Consider the following 24,778-nt stretch of genomic DNA (forward strand, 5'->3'; position numbering starts at 1 on the left):
AATTTGAGATGACACACGCATGATACATCAGCCAATCAGAAACTTCTGTTCTCACCCTCAGTAAGGATAAGTCCACGTGCCTTTCCATGACAACGGTCTTTTATTCTTGACAACATCATTAGTTATTCAAATTTATGACCTGGAACACGATTCTCGTTGCGAGCGACACACAGTTTTTGCTTTAAAATGTTTTAGAAGACATATGTTGCTCGAAATTTGCCCGAAATGTGAAATATTGCTCAAATGTTGCCCAAAGTGCGAAAAAGTGCTTAAGGGTGCTCAAAATGCAAAATAGTGTTCCAAACTCAAAAAAGTGCTCAAAAGGTGCTCAGCGCAATCGGGAAAGGCCTACTCATGTCTATTCAGTGCCACAGTAGCGGAGAAAACAGATGCTACCAGGTGTACCACTGAAGAAGAAGACGTAATATGAGCCACAATTTCTCACTTGGATACTTGTTGAAAAACGACAGCAGTCATTTTCCCAGTGAAAGCACACCGTCTTGCTGACCTGACCGTCAGCTACTGCGGGATGAGTACCATTGATCCAGCCGGGGGCATTGGTGTTACACCTCCGTGTGGGTGGACATAAAGTTGGCATTCTGGTCCCTGCAGCTCCTCCAAACCGGTACCACCCAGGGCCAATTCCGCTGTCACATCCAGAAGTATTTGCTGAGTACGTCTCACTCCCGTCTTCACTCGTGAGGTTGTGAAAGGTTTGGCATTCTCATAAGAAAAGATAAGATGATTTTAACATTCAAGCAGCAATAATGACATGTGCGGAAGACTAAGGTTAATTAGTTACTACATATCTCTTTAATAATATCAATGCAAGGTACGATGAGTCTTCTGTTTTGCTCAATGCGCGCCATCCACCAAGCGATTTGGGTCACAGTTGTAACTCAACAAGATTGGTATTATGTTGGTATTAAAGCTAGCCTACCTCGGCCAATTGTAGGAACCCTGACTGCCTTTTTTTCTCTTATTTTCCTCCTCCAGTTCCCTTTCTCTACCCCCTGCTCTTTTTCCTTGCCTTTCTCTAGCCTTCCTATTCTTCCTTTATTCCGGTCTAATGGCTGTAATTTCCAGTTAAATAAAAGGGGTTACAAACCCAACGGCTCCAGCTGCCCGGTAGATAAGCCCATGGGGTACTCTATTATAAAAGTGATGGAGATGCCTGTCGGAAAATTAGTTTAAAACCCTTAACGAAGATATGATTTCTGGGCGTGGCTTCATTTACTTGGCCCTCAAAGGAGACAATACTCCAACACAGTATGATTATTTTCCGCACAACTCCAAGAGATACTTTTATAGGTAAAATACCGTATTTAGTCGATTAAACGCCGCGGCGTTTAAGAATTTTTCTGCGTTTTCAAGGGCCGCGTGTATTCGAGGGCGGCGTTTATTTCGGAATCACTTTTTTCAAATCCCTGACAACAGCTATTGTAAATCGTTTGTAAATATTATGTAACCTAAAGGTTCCAATGTCTCTCTCATTTTGCTGAGATAGAATCGTGAATGTCTGGATGATATAAACTTACTTTGAGTATCAAGCCTTCCTAAGTATCAGAGTATCAGGCCTTCCTAGGTATCAGACTATCAGGCCTTCCTAAGTATCAGAGTATCAGGCCTTCCCAAGTATCAGAGTATCAGGCCTTCCTAAGTATCAGAGTATCAGGCCTTCCTAGGTATCAGAGTATCAGGCCTTCCTAAGTATCAGAGTGTCAGGCCTTCCCAAGTATCAGGGTTTTTATGTTCCCCCTTTCCCCCCAGCTCATACATGTAAATTACCAAGTTGACCGAGGTTTTTCCCATGATCCTCGAGTAAAAGCCGCATTCTTCTGATCAGGTGCGGCGTTTATCTGAGGGCGGCGTTTATTGGTAATCTTGCTCCCATCTGCGGCGTTTGATTTTATAGAATGCTAATAAAATGTTGTGTTATGTTATGTTATGATTGAGGGCGGCGTTTAATCGAATAAATACGGTACTGGCTATTCCGGCCTTACCCCGAGGGGGTGGGGGGGGGGGAGGGTACTCGATTTATATTGGAGTATTTGTGAGCCGCTGAGGATTTGAAACAAAAACATCCTGGAATATATACCCTGTTTAGGAACACGGTCAATTTCATTACCTTGTTTAGGACAAAGGACAAAATACAATCGTACTGACCGGCAATACCCAGTTGACAGTCTCACACGAAATTATATACCTCTCTTGACCCTGTTTAGGAGAAGAGGTAAAAAACCATACCCCTATGTGAGACCAAAATTTGCAATTTTTTACCCGTAAAGACGATTAGCACCCCCGTCACTTCTATATGGGTATTCCCACCCCATAGTAGATGAATTTATGACAATTCTCTTGGTTATTACCTGCTGCTAGATTACAGGTATTCCCATCTCCAGTGTATGGATTCTTACAAGAACACTTGTAAGATCCTTTAGTGTTAATACATGAAGCGTTCTTATGACAAGCGTGGACACCGCTGGCACACTCATTAATATCTGTTGGGAAAAGTTTTAAAAACTGTAGCGAATATAGAAATGCAAATATGTTTTGAAATAGGAACACACAGTTTAAGCGCCTATTTGCCTAGGATGCCGAAATCAAATGGGATTTCCCAGCCTGTACGAGTCAGTGTCAACAAATTGGCCGAGCAAAGTGTCAAAATGGCTGTTGGGTGCTGCGCACTTTTAAAAAAGTAAGTCAAAGAATAGATTATAACTAAAGTTAAGGTTATAAGCTTATGTTATGCTCGATAAACCGTTTACCTTCTAATACAGTGTTTCTAATATTTACTATGGTTAAAAGCTTTGTACGTTGTTTGGTTTAGAGTATTATCTAGTAACTGTCTTGTTCGTTTTGTGGAAGGGATATAATATCTTTCTATGGCTTTTGCAACGCAAATTTAGCGTTGAATTTTTACTTCCCAGTTGAATTGCAAAATAAGATTACCATTATAAGTTTTAACTTCATGCCATAACTATACTTCATGTAAAATGTTCGTCCTTAGTAGCATCCATTATTCATTGTTTTCATTGAATCAACTCCATTGTAATTTCCGATCCCCCCCCCCGAATTTTCATTTTGTTGAATTTTAACTCCCGGTATAAAAATGTCAGCATGTGAGTGAATTCTTTTGCCCCATGTAAGGGATTCTGGATTGCGGAATTTGGGATATTTGCGCTAATTAAAGCTTTGTGGTACCCAGAATCTGGGAACTTTTTCTTGTGGAAATATTCGGAATCCTGGGCTTCACAACTTACGGAATCTGGGCCCGACTTATGATTGGAATCCCTAATCAAAGTTCCACTGATAAAGAATCCGGCATCCAATACCTGAAATCTGGAACCCGCGGCGTGGAATCCAGAATCATCAACTTTTTTAGATTCCCTTACATATAGCAAATTCTTGCATCCATTTAGAAAATATGGAGTTACTGAATTTGATGACTTTTTGAATGGAAATGAAGCAATTATTATTTCATATGGTGAAAAGGAGCTTTTAGAAATCCCAACTGGCAGGCTAACAAGTTAGGCATTTCAGGGCTGGTTCCAGAAAATTCAGGAAAAAAAAATTCCCTAAAAAAGAACTAAATTTCAAAATAAATTAAAGAAGGACTGTGGTCTGCTCGGACCAGCCCTTACTCTGCTCATGTATTTTTATTAGTGTGACCAAGGAGTTGAATTTGGGACTACTGAGAACAACTCCAATTTGTTGCAGTTTTGTGGTTAGAGTGTTATAACCTTGCTCTCAGGCTTCTCTCATTCTTGTCGCCTGGAGACAAATAGCAGAGCTACCCTGGGAATGAGTTTGGAAGAATGAGGACCGGAAACCAACTGCGTTGAAGTCCAGTGCTTTAAATACACCATTACTATTCAAACTTTTAGGGGATGGGTACATTTTAGAGGGGCTAGAGTTTTATTCTTGGAATATGATTACTGTGTTGCCAGGAAGATATTATTGGCAATAAGAGACACAAACAAACTTGCAAGGAGCAAGCAGGGGGGTTATCAGAGATGAAGGGCAAAATTTTTTTGGTGAAAACATGAAAGAGCTTATTACTCACCAATGCATGTTTTACCATCGCCCTGGTAACCAGCTTTTCACTCGCACTTATAAGATCCCACAGTGTTAACACACTGTTTCTTTTCCGTATCACAACTGTGTAAGTCTCTTGAGCATTCGTTGATATCTAATTAAAAAGTATGACCAACATCAGTCTTCTCCTTACTTTTTAAATACGTCATCAAGGAAAAAGGTTGTGAGGATTCATTGATTGATCACTTAAGGCGACATGCTTTGGTCTTCTATCAAATTTTCACTCCTCTACTACAATTCTTTAAGAAAATGTATGAAAATTAATCATTTGTATGTAGATGTTAGGACCAAAAAAAATTAAAGACCATTGGCAACTCACTCAAAACTTGCGCTCCTGTGGAAAAAATTAGCATTTGGTTGGCAAAAGTACAATTGGGCTCTGACAAGAGAACTTCAGTTTTGAAATTCCTGACACTTTGCTACTATTTTCAGAAGTATTAGCATACTGCAAAGTTTACATTTGTACTGACTGTTTCTGCCCATGGCCATCACAAAAGACGCGAACTAATGGAAACTACATAATTTTTTTAAAGGATATTCACGATAATATTTTCCACCTAAAACTGGCAGGAAAACAAGAATATTCAGCCTGGGCCTGAACAACAACATTCTGATGGTAAGAAAAGGGTTTAGCGAAACTATGACTCTCGATAATTTTTAAAGTAAGCCTATCTAAGACCTTTATGCTCTATCTGAGCCCCATCCTAAACTTTTCTTCGTTTTATGCTCAAGAGTTTTCCTCATAAGCTAGTTGGCTTCTCGGAGATTTCCCCACCATAATCACTCCTTCCAAGCTGTATGCTGATTTTAAATGTACTATCTTTTTTATTCTACTTGTAATTTATTCTGAATGGCAAAATAATAATAAAATAAGAGTTGAAAGCATTATATATCACTGCCTACCAGTGCACGAAATTCCGTCTCCAGAGAATCCTGGTTTGCAGGTGCACGTGAAAGATCCAAGGGTATTATTACAGTAGTTGTTGGCATTGCAGTTGTGCGTGTTCATAGTGCATTCGTTTAGGTCTACAAACAACATTAAAAAAGAAATTATTTAAAAGGATAGCCGAAATCATGAGTATGATGCCTTTCCAATTGTATCTGAATTGAGTGGTGGAGGGGTGGGGGGGGGGGGGGTGGGGGTTGAGTTGATAACTGAGCTCTTTGAGCAGGCAACAGGGAAAGAATCAAGGAGATACATGAGAGATAGAAGTTTCTTTACCAAAATCCATAATCATATGAAAAAATTCAAATCTCTTGATTAGAATTTTGGATTAGAGAAAGAAACGATGTTTCCAAAACGTTATGAAGGGAACGGAGTGGTGGGCGAGGTTGGGGGGTGGGGGGATGGGAATTGATAAACGATAACCGAGCTCTTTGAGCAGGCAACAGACAAAGAAACATGGAGATATATAAGAGATATAGAGGATATTACATGGCCGCGCGGAGATACAAAATTTCTCTTGAACGAGTGAAATATTTTCAACACGAGAAGAGAAATTTCGTATCTCCAAGCGGCCATGTAATGTTCTATTTATTATTTAAACACCAATGAAATACAAAACCATTTCGCTGAAACTGTTTTATTCTGCGAAAGGCGCGAGTTATTATGTAGCCATAGCAACGGTGATATTTTCACATGTGAAAATAACATGTTTTTTTCACGTGTGAAGATATCAAGTTTTCGCGCGAAAGCTCACCTGGTATTTCATTGGTGTTTATATAATAAAGAAGTTTCTTTTCCAAACTGAAAATCCATGATCATATAAAAAATTCAAATCACTTGATTAGCATTTTTGATTTGAGAAAGAAACGATGTTTCCAAAACTGTAGCCTGCGTAGCAAGCGTTTCCGGTTGGTTTCAGAGCAATGAAAGACATAGGAACAACACCGCGGCAAAACGTCTACGCATGCGCCAGGTTGAGCATTTCCGGTCTCTTTTTCAGTCACACTTTCCAGTCAGATCAAAGTCTCCCGCGCGCTCTCGGCTTCATTCTGTGTGCAGCTTGTGGTTCAGTTGTTCTGCTTCATGCTGCTCGGGTTTTTGACTATTTCGTAGTTATTGAAATTGCTTTTATGGATAACCAGGCACAGATCACTGAAACAATTAGTCGATTAGATTCAGAAAAGGTAAGTTGATAATAACTCAGTGTGTAATTTTGGCTAGAGCGTCAGGTAAACTGATTTTCATTCACGAAAACAAAGTTTTTGACTGTTATTTTTCACTTAACCTGGCTAAAACTAAGACATAAAAAGTTATCGTTGCAAGCTTGTGTATTGTAGTTCTAATTTTCAGTTCTTCAGTATCTCAGTCTTCATGCCTTAAAGCAGATTCGAGCTTTATTTATTTATTTTTTATTTTCGTGTTTTGAAACGAAACTCTTCTGAGTTGATTGCCATGAAACATAAGCTTAATTATACTGCTGAAGTTGGCTGCAAGTTGACAACTCTATTTATTTTTTTCATTCTCAGAATCAGAGAGCGAAAGCTGGTTCGATGGCTTTTAGAAGTCGAAATTTCATGCCATGTATTTAGTAGCTGAAAGTTTGGTGTTTGCGTGAGATGCAGCCGAGCCGCACAGTCTTAAATTATTGAAGTCTTCACCGACCAAAGAACAACCAAAGAACAACCATGTAAAAGAATTAAATAGGCATTTTCTTGAATGAAAGTCTTTATAGGCACAGTCCCGGCACTGAAAGCTCCGGGTGTTCGTGACTGCAGTCATCAAAGTCGTGGTTGTTATTAAATCCCGCACATCTTTTGTTTTGAGTTCTTGTTTTCTCTAATAGTAAAAAAGTTGTTGAACAGACTAAAATGTTATTTCCTGATTCTAGTGTTAATGATAATGATGACGTCTTTATTTTGGTTTCTTTCATAAGTATTGCCATTCTTTTCTTAGTTATCGCCTTCTCCCAAATTAACTTATGCCAAACCAGTAGCATGCAAGAAAGCCAGTGAAAACAAATTCGTCTTGTCGAGCACTCGCGACCTGCAAACTTCAAACATCATTTTCACCGTTGGTGCAAACAGATAACCATGTGGTGCAAAAGTTTGACACTAGAAAAATATATAAGCTTTCGATTGAAGTGATTTTTTTGGCCCCCTTTTTTGTCTGTTTCGCCCTTTTTGCTTTTAAACTTGGTGCGACGGCAATGTCATCCTTACGCAATTGGTTTATATACTAGACCGGAAATAAAAAGCTGACCGGATGTTAAATTTTGTGCTCATGCGCAGTGCGTTTTGCCGCGGTGTTCATAGGAACGGGATTTTCGGTTTTGGCTGCGCGAGAATTGAAACGAGAGCTCTTTTACTCGCGCCATTTTTCACGCTGTCTTTGACTCTCGTTCCTCGTTCTTTGCTTCAAGACCGCACGGAAACACTTGCTTCGCAGGTTACCAAAAGTGGATCATTTACAATCTATAGAAATACCCACTATCATGCGCTTTCGGCGAATTTAGAAAATAACGCCACGTCTGATGTGCTGCGAGTTTTCTGATCTTTGATTTCTTCAGGGGGATAATTAAGCTGAAGGACACAACTTATTATCGGCCAAACGAAGACTAGTCTTGCGAAAAATAAGCAAGTGGGTGTAAAGGCGATTGTTTAAGTGGTCACCAAGGCCCGTACTTCTTTGCGGTCCAGATAGGCGACAAAGTCGAATAGCTCTCCTACTTATGAAAAATTTTTCTCATTATCGCTGGCTGTATTTACTCTTTGTAGATTCGGAGGAAAAAAGCGTTTCGGATCGCGGTTCTAAAGAATCGATCTTCTTCCGGCTTGGATCATTTGGATCAATAATCTGCGCGCCGTTTATGTGAGTTTGTTAAAGAAACCAAATGTCAAATTTTGGATTTAAAAAAAAACTTTTGTAAAAAGCGTTACTCAGTACATAAACTTATCCAAGTAGGGTTAACTTAACTCGCTCAATAGCTGTTATTAGCTCCAAGGGTAGGATACAGATATAGATGTGTACATGTTATTGACATACCCTTAAGAAGGAATTCGACATTCAATATATAGTTATGCAATGAAGTTGAGAATACTCCTTGATTATTTAACGATTACAAATTATTTAACGACTACCAGCGCATATCTTTCCATTTCCTGCGAATCCAGTCTTGCAGATGCAAATATGGGAATCAGCGATGTTTTCACAAACCGCGTTAGCATCACATAGCTGCGGACTGGCTCCACAGTCATCAGCATTTTGACCTGAAAGAAACAAACATGTAAACAAATAAATAGATATATAAGTCTATAATGAAATAAATACATTATTCCTTTTGTATATCGAGGCATGTCGTAGAGAGGAATGAATATTTACAATGTAATGGGATGTAATATAGACTTATAGCGGCGTCGAGAAGCAGGGTCAAAACTCATGGACCACACACACATGAAAATATTGTGGGGATATGGTTTTGTGGATTTCCTATGTTCACGAACAGGACAAATTCTGGTCGTTTTCTCTATACTAATTGCAAGTATTGATATAGAGGTACGTGTTGCAAAACAAATTATGTGCCTAGGTTCATGGTCCCCATAAAATACCTCTATTTTGCACAAGTTTAACCTTATTGGGTTTGTCGTAGAAATAGATTAAGTTTTGTCTTGATATTTACACCTAATTTCAATAACGTTGTCATAGAAAAATGAAAAAAGGAAAAAGCCAAAGAGAAATTAATTAGACTAATTAAGGCATATTCTCAGGGTGGATTCATTTGCAGCTGCAGCATTTCTCCGTTGGAATTTTTTGGATTGTTTTCAGCTTTAAAACAATAGGAAATTCCAACAGGCAAATGCGACGTCCATGTTCGAATGCTGAATATGAATTTGTTATGCTTATTAGCCTAATTAATTCCTATTTGGCTTTTTCTTTTTTCATTTTTCTAAGACAACGTTATTGCAATTAGGTATATGTTGAACCAATTAAAAGTAACAGCACACATAGACACTTGTTCCCTTGCAACGAAAAACTTGGGCATATCCCTGCAACGTACCCCTGGGACATACTCTGCAACATACCCCAGGGATATTTCCTTAAAAACCTATCCCCGCAACATGTCCCTCAGAGTCTATTCAACAAACCCCTGAGTCTTGTCCCGGTAACATATCCTTGGGACATATCCCTGCAACATATTCCTAGTACCTATTTAATGTTTATAATATAACTTATCCCTGGGACATATCCCCGCGACATATCCTTGGTACATTTTCTTGCAACTCATCCTTGAGACATTTCCCCGCAACCAATCCTGGGAGATGCACCTGCCACAAATCCTTTGGTCATATCTCTGTAATATATCTAACAGACATTTCCTTCCAACACACTCTCACATACGTTCCTATTTAACTGCATGTTTTCGCTTTACACACCTATTTTTAGAGAAATAGTGGTAAAATATGGATTCAGCCATAATGACGCCAGATTGCGTCGCTTGGTAATAACGAGTGCTAAAATTACCTGAAATAGCGTGACCTTAACTCCCTTCAAATTCACTAGAGCGAAGCTCAGAATTTTAAATTCTGACGAAGCATTTCCGCAAGAATGATATTTCTTTATCTTGCTCTACTCTAACCCGAACATACTTTTATTTGGTTATTTGACTCGGGAAAAACTTGTGGCGAATACCTCCCTTTCATACTATGATCATCGTGAAAGTTCAAAAGGGGGTAAAGTTTTCTCTTGCCTTGTTTGCCTTTCTGTAAAAGCACAGTTAATTTAATTTCAGTGTTCTCATGCAGCAGTCATTGTTCGGAAAGAGCACTAGTTCCTTTTTTCAACACTAACTAACAAAAAGAAACATTTGTTTTCTGTTTAAAACTTTTTTGAGAATGTTACATTGTTAATTGACCCTACAAAGTTAAGATACTTCAACCGTTAAATGTCGCTGCATGATTATAATTTTTGTGGGCAAAGAGATCAAAACCTGTTTTCGCTCTGCTAGGAGCAGATTAGAGAAGGATCAAAATTCTGAAGACTGATTCACTTGATATTGTAGCTTAAGTTTAATTTTATGGCAGTCCAATTCTACTTATATCAAACCTACAACACCATCGGTAAAGAGATGTGCTAATGTCCGTATGTGAGAGGAGCGTGTAAGCGCTCTTTATATAATCAAGACGTACCAAATCGTCCGTTGTAATTGTCGATTGTAGTGGCTTTAAAATTAAAATTCACTACCTCCAGTTACCGAACTTCATTTTGTGAATAATCGGAAAACAAATATAACTATGTGAAAGAACAACTTAAGAGGTCTCGTTTGAATAAAAACGCAAACTTAGGATTGCGTTCAGAGACTCGAAAAAACTGAACTGAATTTTTTTGTTTGTTAAACGTTAATGGTAAACACAAAATATGATGATTGTAAGTCATGCAATTTACATGTTTAGTTCACAGTTTTAATAATCGCTAGATTTTGTTGATTTGTTTATGAAAACTCTTTCTAAGTCCATTTTTTTAAAAAAATGAAATCATAGGCTTGTCTCTTTGCCGCTTACCTTGTACTTTTGTTTCCTGCTTCGGAGGGGCTGAACTCTCTCCATCCGCCATCTTCATTGTAACCAAAACCAAAGCTACAACAGCGACTAAGAACGTTAGAGTGATAGCAGTCAACATGAAGAGTTTCATTCGGCGAAGGTTAATCATGATCTCTTGTCTCAGGACGTTCTCAGTATCAGTGGTTGTGTTCTGTCTCGGCTTCATCCCTTCTTCGTACCCGTACGCATTCCTAGCTGTTTGAACCTTGACATTTGTTACTGCCTCTCCGAGTATGTTCTCATATGTTTCTTCCCCGTTGCCTTTGTTTTTAGTGGACTGCAGCTCTGAATAAATACTCTTCATTTGTCCCTGGCGTCATATGAATCTTACAAAGATGTAGAAATATTATTTCCGTGTTCCTTTGCTGTTACTGGTTAGAAAGAATGCACTTCCCTGGCATAAGGTGGAGTTGGCAAGCCAAAATTTTCTTTAAATTTGTCATTAGCCCAATGAACCTTAAACAACCTATGACCGCTTGAGTGTCGTTTATGACGTCATCATTTTTAACCTCAAGGGATAAGTTTGATAAACAACTTAGGTGCATGGAAAGCAAATCTACCAATATGTAAGCAATCGAGAACACACTGCGTCCATTTATACCAGGAAAAAAGGGGCTTCTTACACAAGCGGCGTCTAAAATAGAGGGGGAAATGCCGGACCATTTACACGTCGAGCAAGTCTTGTGTATAAAACATTTCGCGCACAATATGAGGCGCCAAAAGGAAGATCATTTCAAGATATTTTCTTCGTGGAAGCTAAGATGCGCCTTACACAAAAACAGGTTTTACGGGTTGTTCTTAGATGAGTAAAATGCGTCTCAGCTAAGTCGCGTCGTACGTAAAACGAATCCTAGGAGACGCGTCTTATTTTTCCTCTTGTAAGTGGTGCTCTTGAGTGTCAGTAATTGCACTAGACCAAAGATTGGAGGGTGGGGGTATACTCACCGAAGGTTTATACGGGGAGACTTCGCCCCGCGGAGCAACCCCTTATCCTTTACATCCATAAAATTAGTCTGTTAGCCTTTTTTGGACCTTTTACAGACAGAAATGGCATATTCCCCTTCCTTTTCATATGGGCCAATGATAACCCTACCTTTCTATATAGCTGAAGAATAAAGAAGGTACCCCTTTCGTGCGGAACCTCCTCCAAAAGGCCGTTATAGTGAGTCCCCCCCCCCCCGGGAGCCAATGATAATCACACGAGGGACAAGCCAATTTCAGCAGCTCATACATTCTGCGGGTGGTCGCAAATTTGTGTATCAAGAGAAACGAAATCAGAGCCTGATAATTGGTTACGGATTAAAAGTTACCGTATTTGGCCTATAATTGTTTGTTTAGTTTTCTTCGAATCAGCAATGAAAAATTCAGAAAATAAATTATTTCTTTCCCTGATCACATCACATCACCTAGTTGAATATAAAGAGGTATATATTTAATGGCGAATATAATTAAAAAGGAATTAAGTACTTTTAAAAAACGAGCATGAGTGTATTATCAGGTTTAAAAACTCTTCTCTGATATAGATCAACTCATTCATGCACTAATTTTTAGATTTGGGGTTATTTTGGTCTAAAAAATTAGACCTAAAGTTTAGCCGTGTCCTTATCAGACATAAAGCTACTCATTAAACTTTTTGTTTTTTTTTCTTTATGAATTATTAATGGTTTAAAATAATATACTTTTAAAGATTGTACGTTTTGTTTCCCCAATTCAGACCACTTGATGTTCTCCAGGGAATTTACCTTTCGTCTTTTCATAAGTTATGCATACATATGCTCGTGGATGCACGTACAGGGACGACATTTGAAAGAAACGGTTCTCTGGGATAACATCACATATGGTCTGAAATGCGAAAACAAAAAATTCAAGCTTAAAAGGTCTATTCGGAAAGGCTGGTGGGACAACGGGGCGAAAGGCTGGCGCTGGTCACGCTGAAACTTTTTTCTCTCTCCACAATTGAATCCCTACCACCACCTTTTGGCTGGGATCGGGTATCAAAATTCCATCAGCACGGCCGGCTTGAAACTAAGAGCCTGTTTACATAGAGCTGGGGGACCCCAGATAGGTGAAGTAACATGCGGCGGGTCACCCCACCTATCATGTAAACGTGATTAAATTAAAATGAGAGATTATGTGACAGACGGGTTACCTCACCTACCTGGGGTCCCCCACCTCCATGTAAACATTCCCTAACTCAACAGTAGTAAAGATGACAAATTAGAACGTGATTTATTTAAAGCTAACAAAGATACAGCTCCGCAAAGTTGCCGAATTTTACAGACGTTTGTTTGGTGGGGAACAAGTTCGTGCCCCCAGCTTACAACATACAAATTTCCTTAAATTTTCAGGATTTTTTGCAGCATAATCTCGCTTTTGACGAATAACCTGTAAACTTGGCAAGGTTGCTAATTTTAAGGCGCTTTTTCCAGCAGTGTTAATTGATATTCGCTAACTGTTCTTTAACAAACCTTGGCAAAAAAAACGTGGAAGGGTGTATAGTCTATACCCCTCCCTTCTTACCTCCCCTTCTTTCAACGCCTATACCATATCCCACACAGGGGCATTTGGTTTAACTACATCCAGTCATTACAAGACATCTTAGGTGATAAATATTCAACCAATTGCATACCGGTATAAAGAAGAGAAGTGCGACTAAGGTTACCATGGTAACAAAATTTGTTGATCTTAAGAATCTCTCTTAATAGAGACGGCCATTTGCATTGTTGAAACATGGAAAAAAAGTATGGGCTACCGTTTTGGTCCTGAGTATAATCATACACAGGAAAATCATGTTCAATTTTTTCTTTTTTTTTTTGCCATACTTGAAGGACCATGGTTTGTTGAGATCCAGACATTTTGCTACCATGGCAACGTGACGAAACGACTTCTGAACACAAAATGATCGTGCTTACATACTCTCATGCTTACCCCTCAGCCAATCAGCAAGCGCGTAGTATCGGCTTAGTTGTTTTATAACGTTCGATGCAATGTCCCCGTTGAATTGCGGCTTTTTTACTGGGTAATAGTTTCCAAGTCCAGCGCCACGTCGCGTTTTAAAATTAACAGCTTTATCACAAACGGGCGATCTAGTTGTTCAAACTCATTGTTTTGGTATCAGTTCCACTTCCTTATCCCTTTTGGTCCCAAGGGTGACCAACATCAATTTTCTCCTAACAAAATCAGCAGATCATCAAGAGTGAAGCTTATGAGATTTACTTAATTGATTACCAAAGGAAGAACACTTTGATCTTAAACCAAATTCTCTCAACTATTCTTAAAAGAAATGTATGGAGATCAGTCTGGAGAATTTGTATGTAGATCTTGGGGCTTAAAGAGTTATTTAGCATTTAGTTATTTGGCATGTGCCACTAAACAGGGTATTGTTTGGGAGGTCTTGACTTGGGTTTTGAATAGGGTGTGCAAATTCATTTTGTAGAGTCTTTTGTAGGGATGTCGTTTGAAAGTCATCATTCGGTGAGAACACATTCATTAAATTTAGCAACCTGTAGCTACTGTCTCATACCGGTATACTACGATTGTTTAGGGACTAAAATTAAGACACACTGTACTTGTTGAGTTAAATTAGTGTTATGGTCACCTGACCATGTCCAGCTGCATTGAAACAACATTCATTTTGCTGATTCTTTCCAGCGTTGTAGGATCCTCCCCCTCCTCCACAGGCTTCCTGTAAACCTTTCCCGCTACCACCCCCAGAGTAGCCTCCACCACCACCACCACCTCCTCCGCTTCCATAGGCACCACCACCTCCTCCAAATCCCCCAACAACATTTTTTAACCAAGATCTTCCACCAATTCCTCCCTGAATAAACCCTCCACCTCCTTCTCCACCAGTCCCCATGGAACCTCCAAAGTGCGTCGAACTTCGTCCACTGGAGTAGAACCCACCACCGCCACCGCCTAAAATAAAGAAATATATAAGGTTTACAAATTCCGTTTTCTTTCCGATTCTCAGTAGTTTAAAAGACGGAGAGCACTATTCACCGTACTGTAAGTGTCTTTTACCAGAAAAAAATTCAAAAAGGGGTGGCGAACTTCTTGCCGCTGGGGACGCGAGGAGCTAGGAGAGACGGCTGTTTCGCGGGTTAATGATTGATTGGCAATATTTTTTGCTGCGATGCCTAGAACAGGATGAAATTTTTCCGAAACGTTAATATCACGGACTAAAAAAAGTCCAGTTGAAGAAAATTCGGCGAGCTGAATGGTTTACTCAAGTTCATGGCCTTAAATAACTTTAAAAACAATCTAAAAAGATAGAAGAGAGTTTAGAGAGTGAGATGTGATTAACTGTGTCAAAAGGCGTTGATAAGACAAGAAATAAACCAGGTGTGATTGACCTTTATCTGGCTAACTTCAAAAGTGTCAGTTATTTCAAGAATAGCCTCTTTAGTGGAGTATCCTCCTGAATCGAGAACCTTCATGGCCTGGCTCCATTTAATGATTTTAGCGACGCGCGTGATTTCCATTCATATAACAACACGCGCCATAGAGATTTGCTCCGTCTGCCGTTAGCTTGGACAACTATTAGTACCAGGCCCTCCTTCATGCAATATAGCAGGTCCCGTGCAAGCAAGCAGGTTCAGCGGAACCAAGATCTGGAACACGCTTCCTCTGGCCCTGAGGGGCGAGCATGATTTAAATAAGTTTGGGTTTGGGCTAAAAAGGCACTTAAGATCCAAGCCAATTTGAGCCTCCAATACTTTCGCTATACTTAGTTGTTCCAATTTTTTTTTATCTGTTATTGTTTTTTGTGTTGTTTTGTACTTTTCATCAGAGCCCCATTCAAACCAGCCTCGCTGAACTGGGCACTATTGTTCAAAATAAATAAATAAATAAAATCGAAACTGATGGTCATAAGATTAGTGCTTTTCTAACAAGGAATATATCTGATTGTAGACTAGCCGCTCAATACTTTAATTACTGAATGCTGAGAGGGTTTTTATAGGCTGATAATTACTGGGGTCTGTACCATCTTCACTCTTATACACTTTAATTCTCTCACCTAAATTTGTACTCTGGCCGACCTGTGCTCCCTGACCACCACTGCCTCCCGCCAATGACAGGTGCCCAGTTCTCCCTGTTGTCGCCGTCGTTGCATCACATCCAGTATATCTTGTGTTTGAATAATTCACGCCTCCTCCTCCGCCAGCCACTATCAATGGCGTGTTGCTTCCATTCACCACAAACGTACCTCCACCGCCTCCAGCAGAATAAGTTACATTGTTAATTCCACCCTCTTGACCCACGAGTATTTGAATTGTTTCGCCTTGAGATAAGTTAAAAGTCCCCTCCATTCTAGCACCTCTTCCACGAAATATGCCCCCGCTACTTCTCGTGTCGTACCCCCCAGCAGCTCCTATTGCCTCTATTCTGTAGTCGCCTGTGTACGGCACGGTCCAACGTTGAATACCGCTGTGCAACGTAACTTGACCGTCATGATCCTGTCCCCTGTAGTAACTACCAAGAGAAGTTGGGTGAAGTCTCCCACTCGCGCCGAGGTTTGTGAAGACAGCTCGGAATGTTACTGAATAGTTTTGAAAGTAATCAATAACAATAACGAAATAATAATAATAATAATAATAATAATAATAATAATAATAATAATAATAATAATAATAATAATAATAATAATAACTTATCTGACTTTTAATGACTAATCAATAAAGAGGGTCTCTTAAAAGCAACATAACAAATCGACAACAATTTTTATTGGTCTATACTTTTATCGACCATAGAAATGATGTCAAAACGTTCAAGTGGAACCACAAGCCGTGGCCGAGTGGTCTCACTCCAAAGTTTTGACGTCCATTTCCGTTGAAGTCTCTCGGAAATCGCGCTTGGAGGAAAGAAAAAACAAATGGCGCCACCATCACTTCATTTTCATGGTTTGTTCTCTTATCGAACATAGCTCTCAACCAATCAGCGCACGAGAATCCGCTCAGTTATTGTAAAAAACGCATGTACCTAGTTCAATAAACGCAACATTGGCAATGTGTCATTGACAATTGGGCATTAGGAATTTAAGCGTATAGAACTCGCTGAAATGATTTTCTTGCGGTGACCTCCAAACAATTCCAAGTGCTCAATTTCCAATGCCCAAAGTAACCTTTATTTATGAATGGTCATACCCGAGGCTTATATTTTTCAAAGGCCCTTATTTTTGGAGGGGCTTATCTATGAAGGGAATTTGCGTTTCAAAATCGATTCGGCTAGCCTTATAGTTGGAAGGAAATTTACCGTTTTTGCTTTGTCTTACTATGTAATATATGAGGGGAATTTCCAAGTACAAGCCCCCGGGGAGCTTATATTTGGAGGGGCGATTTTGACAAAGGGTTTTTTGCGTTACAAGTTTGGGGGCTTATGCATGGAGGGGCTTATTTTCGGAATTTTACGGTAACTATAGCCCACCAAGCCCCATAGCGGTCCCTGCTTTTTTAAGCAAGTGTGTGCGTGCTATATGATCAGTACTAGCATACCGAAGGCCTGGGCGGAATGGGTTTTTGTTTTACTGAATGGGAAGCAAGACATTAAGTTTTAAGCTAAAGGGGAAAAGTAGCATGCTTTAAAAATATTTTTACAGGGAATGTTATTACTCACACGAAAACGTTTGTTTTTTTCTTACCGGCAAGTACACATTTTGTACCATTTCCTGTATATTTAGCTTTGCATGCACAAGAATACGATCCTTGGGCATTTGTACACACAGCGTTCACATCACAGCAGTGAGCGTTGTTAGAACACTCGTCTATATCTAAAATTGTGCAAAAAAAAAAAAAAAACCTGTTAGGGTATATCTTTTAACATAAAAGAATTAAGTTTCCCTGGCAGAGCCAAAGTCGACTCTTTCATTAGTTTTTGACTAAGTTTTAATGAACTCAGTTTATTTTTTTTCGTTTTTGCGTGGTTTTATTCGTGAAAGAGTGGCTCTAGACAGGAAATCCCTGGGAATTAACTCACTGTGTCAGTTACCATCCTCGCCCTCCACCCCTTGGTTTTCTTTCCGTCCCTACCCACAGGACAAAAGACAACAAATTTGAAATCGGTATGCACCTAGGTTTAACCCTGTCAGTTTTGATAGGTACAACTTCCATCTGGCGCTAAATTAATTGCATTTTTTTCTTATCGTAGAGTTAAGAGTGATATCTTCAAGGTGTGTCTGTGAGATAGTCAGAAAACGAATAAAGCTCCACGGCTGTTGTTTTCTAAGGTCATTAATAATTCAAACTCTTTAAGTGGAAGAACATCTTTAGACAAGAAGTTTCTATAACTTTACTACATGATAGACTTTTTCCTAGTTTGACGGCTTGATTATAGGTTGAACACCTTCACGCAAACAACATTCCAAGTCTGTTTGCCGTACGTTTTCAGCTGAATAAATCACCCCCTCTTTTTGCGAGGGAGAGACCTTTCTTGATTGGGCTGTGCCTCACTGCCACCCAGTATTAAAATGTTGTTCTTTTGTGGTTTACTAGTGTCCCAGTTAATTTTTCAAAAGCTAAATACATTGATGCTTAGATCAAGTCTAGTACTACTTCTAATACTTCTCTACTGATTTTAACCGGCATTTTTCATTATTTCCTTACCATGACATGTTTTTCCGTCCCCTGAATATCCAGCTTTACATGAACATTTGTGTGAGCCCGCGGTATTATAACAAACAGCGTTGACGTCACAAGTATGAGAGTTAGAAGTACACTCATCTAAGTCTAGAACCAGACAATCAAATGAAACAAAGAACGCTGAATAGTTTTATCACATTTCATCACCTCTTCAGCAAAAACGGCGCCCGCATGTTATCATAGTAATTGGCTCCTGGTTAAGACTGACGTTATTCCAGAGCGGTGTTTCCAATTGAAAACTAGTAAATACGGTAACCGTTATAAGAAGAAGAAGGGTCGTGGATGAGAGGACAACAGACGTGCCCTCTTACAATATATTTTAACATGTGAACAGTAAGCTCGGACGTCAGCACACGAAGGCGCCATTGGCAGCCGCTCTCAGTCCATTACCAACCCAACCCGTGATGTGAATGATGTGACATGTGAAGGTTGACCACAACACCGGGGTCTGCGTCCCCTGCTCTTTTCGAACACTGGTTTGGGTTCTTTAACGTCCCACAAGAACCAGATAAGTGTAAGTGCTGTGAGACGGGACCTACGGTTTATCGTCCTTATCCGAGAAGACTAGAAAGTCTAACCGTTTGCAGATGTCATTACAAAGGCAGCACTTTCTTCTCAGTTATTTTTAAAGACCCTGAGTGATGGTCCGGCCGGAGTTCGAACCCGTGACCTCCCGCTCAGCAGACCGGCGCTCTCCCGACTGAGCTAACCAGGCGGCGGTTATAACTACGCGCGAGAATGTTGTTGTCACCCTAAGTCTCTGTGGCATATGTTTTTAGCTAAAATGTCAACTAACCAACCCCCCTCCCTCCCCTCCCTCCACCACACACCCTCTTACCCCGGCACTTTTTCCAAACGAGAAAGCCCATTTTTCGAGTGGGCTGTGTCGCAGGCAACCCAATCAAATATCATGTTGTATTCTTTTGTAGTTTACTAGTATCCCCGAATAGCTTTTTAAAAGCCGACTACCCTAACGCTTAAATCAACTCAGTACTACCTGTGCTACTAGTATTGCTTTACCATAACATGTTGTTCCATCCCCCGTATATCCAAGTTTACACAAGCAGGTGTGTGAGCCCGCAGTATTTTGACAAACAGCATTGACGTCACAAGTATGAGAGTTGGTAGGACACTCACCTAAGTATAAACCAAACAATCAATTAAATAAAGAATAAATAAAGTTCAACCTCCGCTAACCACCAGCTCTCTGCAACGGCCACTCCTTTTTTTTGTTCCGGTGGGCAAAAAATCCATAAATTGACTCTTGTTTAAAACCTCTCTACAACGGCCACTTATCTTTGTCCCCAAAGTGGCCGTTGTAGAGAGGTCTAACTGTAGTTTTTTATCACAGTGCCAACACCTCTTTCCAGCAAAAACGTTGCATGCATCTGTTAAGGCTAACTTAAATAAAAACTATCCGTTAAGGCTAACTACAAATTATTTTGACGTAATTTGAGGAGATGAATGAGAACTGTTTGAACTTCGTGAAGGTTGGTAACGTAAAAGTTCCATAAGGCAGTGAAACATTTTTCATGGTTTCTAAAAAAACAATTGCGTTTTATTGACAAAATAATGCATCAGAAAACACATTTTCATAAGCTTAGAGAGATAACTTGACAGCAATCGTCCGGTTTGATCATCTTCAGTTTCCTTGACTGCTGCTCCTTTTTGGCTTTTCCGAATTTCTCTTTTTTTCTTTGAACCCAGCTGGGCCAAGATATTCAACAAATGTTTATACGGGGAGGCTAACACAGCTATACAGCACCTGACGCCTGCGAAAGGTACCCCTTTCGGGCGGAGCCTCCCCGTATTGGCCATCATAGAGAGTACCCCCCGGGGATTGAACAGGCTTTTATATTTTCATACATTCAGATATTTGCCGAATTTGCCTGAAATAGCGTGACCTTAGCCCATTTAAATCCAGTAGAGCGAAGCACAGAAATAAATAAGACAAAGTAGTTTGTTTCCTGTTTCTTAACTCATAGTCATACACTTAAATACCTTTTTTTCCCATGTTTTAAACACTGGAAAAACACAAAAACTGTAACAAATACATCCCATATAGTGATTTCTTTTTTGTTCTGTCGGGGGGGGGGGGGGGGTTGATTTTTGGCATCTCGAGATCATCCCGTCATCTCAACTCCGGTGTACCTCCCCCCCCCCCCCCGCCCCCGAGATCACCACTGAGCTAAATTGATTTCCTTCTTCCTTAGTCTCTCACAGTAAATCTCGATTTGTTTTCGGTAGAGAGCACTAGTTTCCTTTTTTTTAACTTGCGAAGTGGAAATTTTAATCAACATTTTTACTGCTTGTTGAGCCTAGTTGTGTTACCCCAACCGTTAAATGCCTCTGCATGATTATAATTTTTGTGGGTAAAGAAGTCAACACCTGTCATTGTTCTTTGCGTGGTTAGAGAAAGATTAAAATTCTAATTTGCATGGTAGCTACAATGTAGTTTTTTGTTTAGTAATAGCGCAGTCGAATGGCGTATACCACAACTACTGGACGAATTCTATAGCTTGCGATGAGGCGTTTTTTTCGTTGAAGCGAAAAAGCCGGGGGTTAAATTTATCGTTTAAAAACAAAAGCTACAACCATTTTCATCAGGAGAGAGGTGCTCCGTCCACATTTCATGCGCGTTTAAACAGCCTAATATGCATGTAAATGACGTGACGTACCAAATCGATTGCATTTGCCTCTCTCAAGAATAAGTAGCCCTAGTCAAAATTCTCTACAAAAACCAAATTCCGTCGAGATAAATATCGAAACACATCCAAGGAGAACCGTGGAGCAACCTTAGGGCCCTGATAAAACGCTGATCATTTGACCCGTACGGGATTGAGTCCACGGGGTCAAAAATATAAAAATTATCCACCTTGTATCCATGCTTATCGGTCAGGCTTAGGTCAGGTTAACTAACTGGTCAGACAAAAATAATGGTTACTCATGTAATTTGTTGTTTATCTCAGTAATTTTCCATCAAAGTAATCGATGTTGGCTAGGTTTTGTTTATCTGGTTAAAGAAAACTATCTCGCCATTGGGTGCATGCATGCCTAATTGCCTAATAAAATCGAAGGCCAATGATTTTCCGCGAGAAAACAGCTTGTAAATCCGTTTACCTTGTGCTTTTGTTTCCTGCTTCGGAGCGGCTGAACCTTCTTCATCCGCTATCTTCATTATGACCAAAATCAAAGCGGCAACAGCGATCAAGAACGTTACCATAATTACAGTCAACATGAAGAGCCTCATTCGCCGGGCTCTTAAGATTTCAGCTCTCAGGGCCTTCTCCAGCTTCTCAACCTCTGTTGTTGCGAGCGGCCCCTTCGTGCTTCCTTCGTAACTATACCCGTTACTAGTTGTTTGCACCTGAACATTTGTCGCTGCTTCTCCGACAATAATGTCATCGTATGTTTCTTCAACGTTGCCAGTTTGGGTGGCTCCCAGCTCTAAATAATACTCTTCTGCATTTACTGCTGGCGTCATATACATCTTGGAACGATGATCTTGTGACTATTACTTCCGTTTGCCTTAGCTAGCTGCGCTTGTTTCGAAAGTCGACTATTATGTATTGTACAGAATGTACTCCCCCATGCCTTGCGGCGGAGTTAGCAAACTACAACTAAAATTAGCCAACCGATTGTCACACTAACAACCGTACGGGCGCTTGTGTATCATTTGTGACGTCATCGTTTTTAACTTAAGAGGATGAGTTCGACTTCCGTTGAAAACTAATGCGTATGAAAAGCAAATCATCCTAAACGTAGCCAAATGAAGTGACACTGACTGAGTGTCCAGAGTTAAGAAAATATCATCAGTGCCCCGAACGACTGCGTGAAATTTTTTGACTTTTCTTGCGTCACGAATAATTTCTAAAAATTTTTTCTCATTCACGGAAAAATCAAGTAATTCACGTTTCACGGAAAATTGAAAAAAAAAAATTCAAGTATTAATGTTTTCTACTGACTAACCTGTTTACGGTCCAAAGGCAACTCGTTAGAATTACCTTGAAATTTCACTCAATCCGTGCTAGGGTACCGTAAAATTCCGAAAATAAGCCCCTCCATGTATGAGCCCCTCCAAATATAAGCCCCCCAAAATGGTAACGCAAAAAATCCTCCGTTAAATCCCCCCTCCGAATATAAGCCCCCTGAGGGGCTTGTACTTGGAATTTGCCCTCGAATACAAAGTAAAACAAAGCAAAATTGGTAAATTTCTTTCCCACTTCAAACTAGCCCAATCGATTTAGAAACGCAAATTTCCCTCCGTACTTAAGCCCCTCCGAATATAAGCCCCACCAAAATAAGACCCTCAAAAAGGGCCTTTGAGAAATATAAGCCCGGGGGCTTATCTTCGGAATTTTACGGTATTGGCAATGCTTCTAATGAACCAGATACCGTAAGGCAGATTTACACGTTGCAATTTGTCTGCCGAAGAAACCGCCAGCTTACTAGGAATTAGTAATTGAGTCAAGCTCTTTGCCTAAAGAAATTCTTCGACAACAAAATCGGCATAAATGATAATAAACATCGGTTCACGCATAAGTCCACCCCCACTGTCACGAGCGCTTATACCTTATCTAGGAAGATCGAAGGGCCTCTGCTCGCAGGGTTTAAGGAAAAGTGTCTTTGGATGAGCTATTACGAATCAAAGATAAATAAGACCACGATATTTCTTGCATTATTACATGTGATTCGGGCCCTTAATGTTCGAATTTTATCACATGTATTCGAATCTATAATATAGTGTTCAGTACTCGATGGAAAGAAAGTCGACTAAACGGCGCTTAAACCGGCCGTAGGACACAGAGTGGCTATGAACTAAAGGTAAGGGAGCTTTTTGAATCAATATTTCGCGTGATCATGATTTTTTTTCCTTAGCGTTGTAGATTTGAATACATGTGATAAAATTCGAACATTAAAGGCCCGAATGACATGTAATAATGCAAGAAATATCGACCTTCGTTATCTAAAAGGCTACTAGTACAGATAGACAAACAAGAAGACTTCATATCTTTAAGATTTTTGCGCTTATTTAGCATCAGATAATACACTAATAATTCTAGTATATTCCGACCAAATGACCTCTGAACCCCGAACCCACACATAGTGCGCTTGGGCTACCTGTGGTTTAACAGAATTTGCAACACAGTCGATTTTTTTTCGGGAATAAAAAACTTGTATTCACGGTTCAAGATAAACGGCATTATCGCAGTACTCCGGTTTTTCCTATTCATGTCCAACTTGGCAAAACAACAGATCTTTAGTAGAAATGTGTCAAATGTAAAACAATTAATTGGATCAACGGGAGACATGGACCGTACGTCTGTTTTTTTTCCTATTCACGTCCACCACGTCCACGTTCACAAATAAGTATGACCGATTGTGGCCTAGAAAGATATATTGTATTTTAATGGAAAAGCGTCGGCAAATGCGATGTTCACCTCACCGAAAGTCGCTACCAGGCATTATTCTATTTTAAACCTCTGCGTTAGTCAGGGGCACCCAACGACAATTTTTGGAAAATATCTGTTCGGAAGACGATTTGAGATCTAGAATTTTCGGAAGATTTGTTGTAACAATTCTTGCTTGCCTACCTCTCCTAGGATTTTCGAACATCTAAAAAATGGTATAATTGCCCATTTTTAACGGATTTTTACCCCTAAAAGGTCACCTAGAATTTTCGGGAGCCTTTTTTCTGGCTGAAATTTTCGAAAAGGTAAGTTTTGATCCCTATAATTTTCGGATCACTAGACTTTCAGCTAGGAAATCCGAACAGATCAAAAATTTTTAGGGGATAAAAATATGCTATATCTACCGTTAGATACTAAAATACGGTTAGGGACCAGTCATAATTTAAGTTGGGGGGGGGGGGGGGGGTGGAGGAGAAATTGGGGGGCCTTCAATCTTTTTTGGATGGAATATGGGGGGCCTTAAAATGCCAAAAGATGACCTTGGGGGGGGGGGGGGTCTTCAAAATCCTTTTAAGTAGCATCCCTACTGAGCAGCATGATGCTTGAGTATTAAAGGACCTGATTTTGATTCAGTTTTACACGAAGTCCTATATTGTGTAATACTAAAACAATTCAATCAGCATTTTGACAAAAAGATTTAATGCTCAAATAGTAGGTGCATCAACACAACATCCATTACTGTGTAACACTGAAACAATTTCATCGGCATTTTAACAAATGATTACATGCATAAAGTCATGTTATGCAATCTCACTATCCGAATCATTATTTGTAGATGAGGTTGATTTGGACTCACTGTCTGTGTCACCGTCAAGTTTTTTGCTATTAGAGCACGTACTGCTCATATAAAAAGCAGTAAGCTTTGGCTGATTATCTTCTTTCTTCCTTGAAGCGGTCCTGTCGGCCTCTAACCTTTCGATGGCTCGTCTTATCTCAATTATAACACAATCACTGATATATCCTTGCTCTATAAGCTGTTTGAGAGGCTCTAGGTGAAATCTCTTTCTCAGTTTAGTGTGAAGTGCTTCTCTG

At 39.8% G+C, this 24,778-nt stretch overlaps 1 protein-coding gene across 1 annotated transcript; it reads right to left on the reverse strand.

The window, feature by feature from the left end:
- Positions 1-14,003: 14,003 nt before the first annotated feature.
- On the reverse strand, positions 14,004-21,765 carry LOC140945257 (uncharacterized). The gene is made up of 6 exons (XM_073394306.1): positions 21,396-21,765; positions 19,296-19,412; positions 18,240-18,395; positions 17,279-17,407; positions 15,659-16,180; positions 14,004-14,556 (listed from the first exon to the last, which is right to left on the reverse strand). Exons 1-6 carry the CDS (start codon positions 21,763-21,765, stop codon positions 14,216-14,218), a joined length of 1,635 nt encoding a protein of 544 aa, XP_073250407.1. The 3' UTR covers positions 14,004-14,215.
- Positions 21,766-24,778: the final 3,013 nt, after the last annotated feature.

Source organism: Porites lutea, chromosome 8 (genome assembly GCF_958299795.1).
Source record: "Porites lutea chromosome 8, jaPorLute2.1, whole genome shotgun sequence".
Taxonomy (NCBI): domain Eukaryota; kingdom Metazoa; phylum Cnidaria; class Anthozoa; order Scleractinia; family Poritidae; genus Porites; species Porites lutea.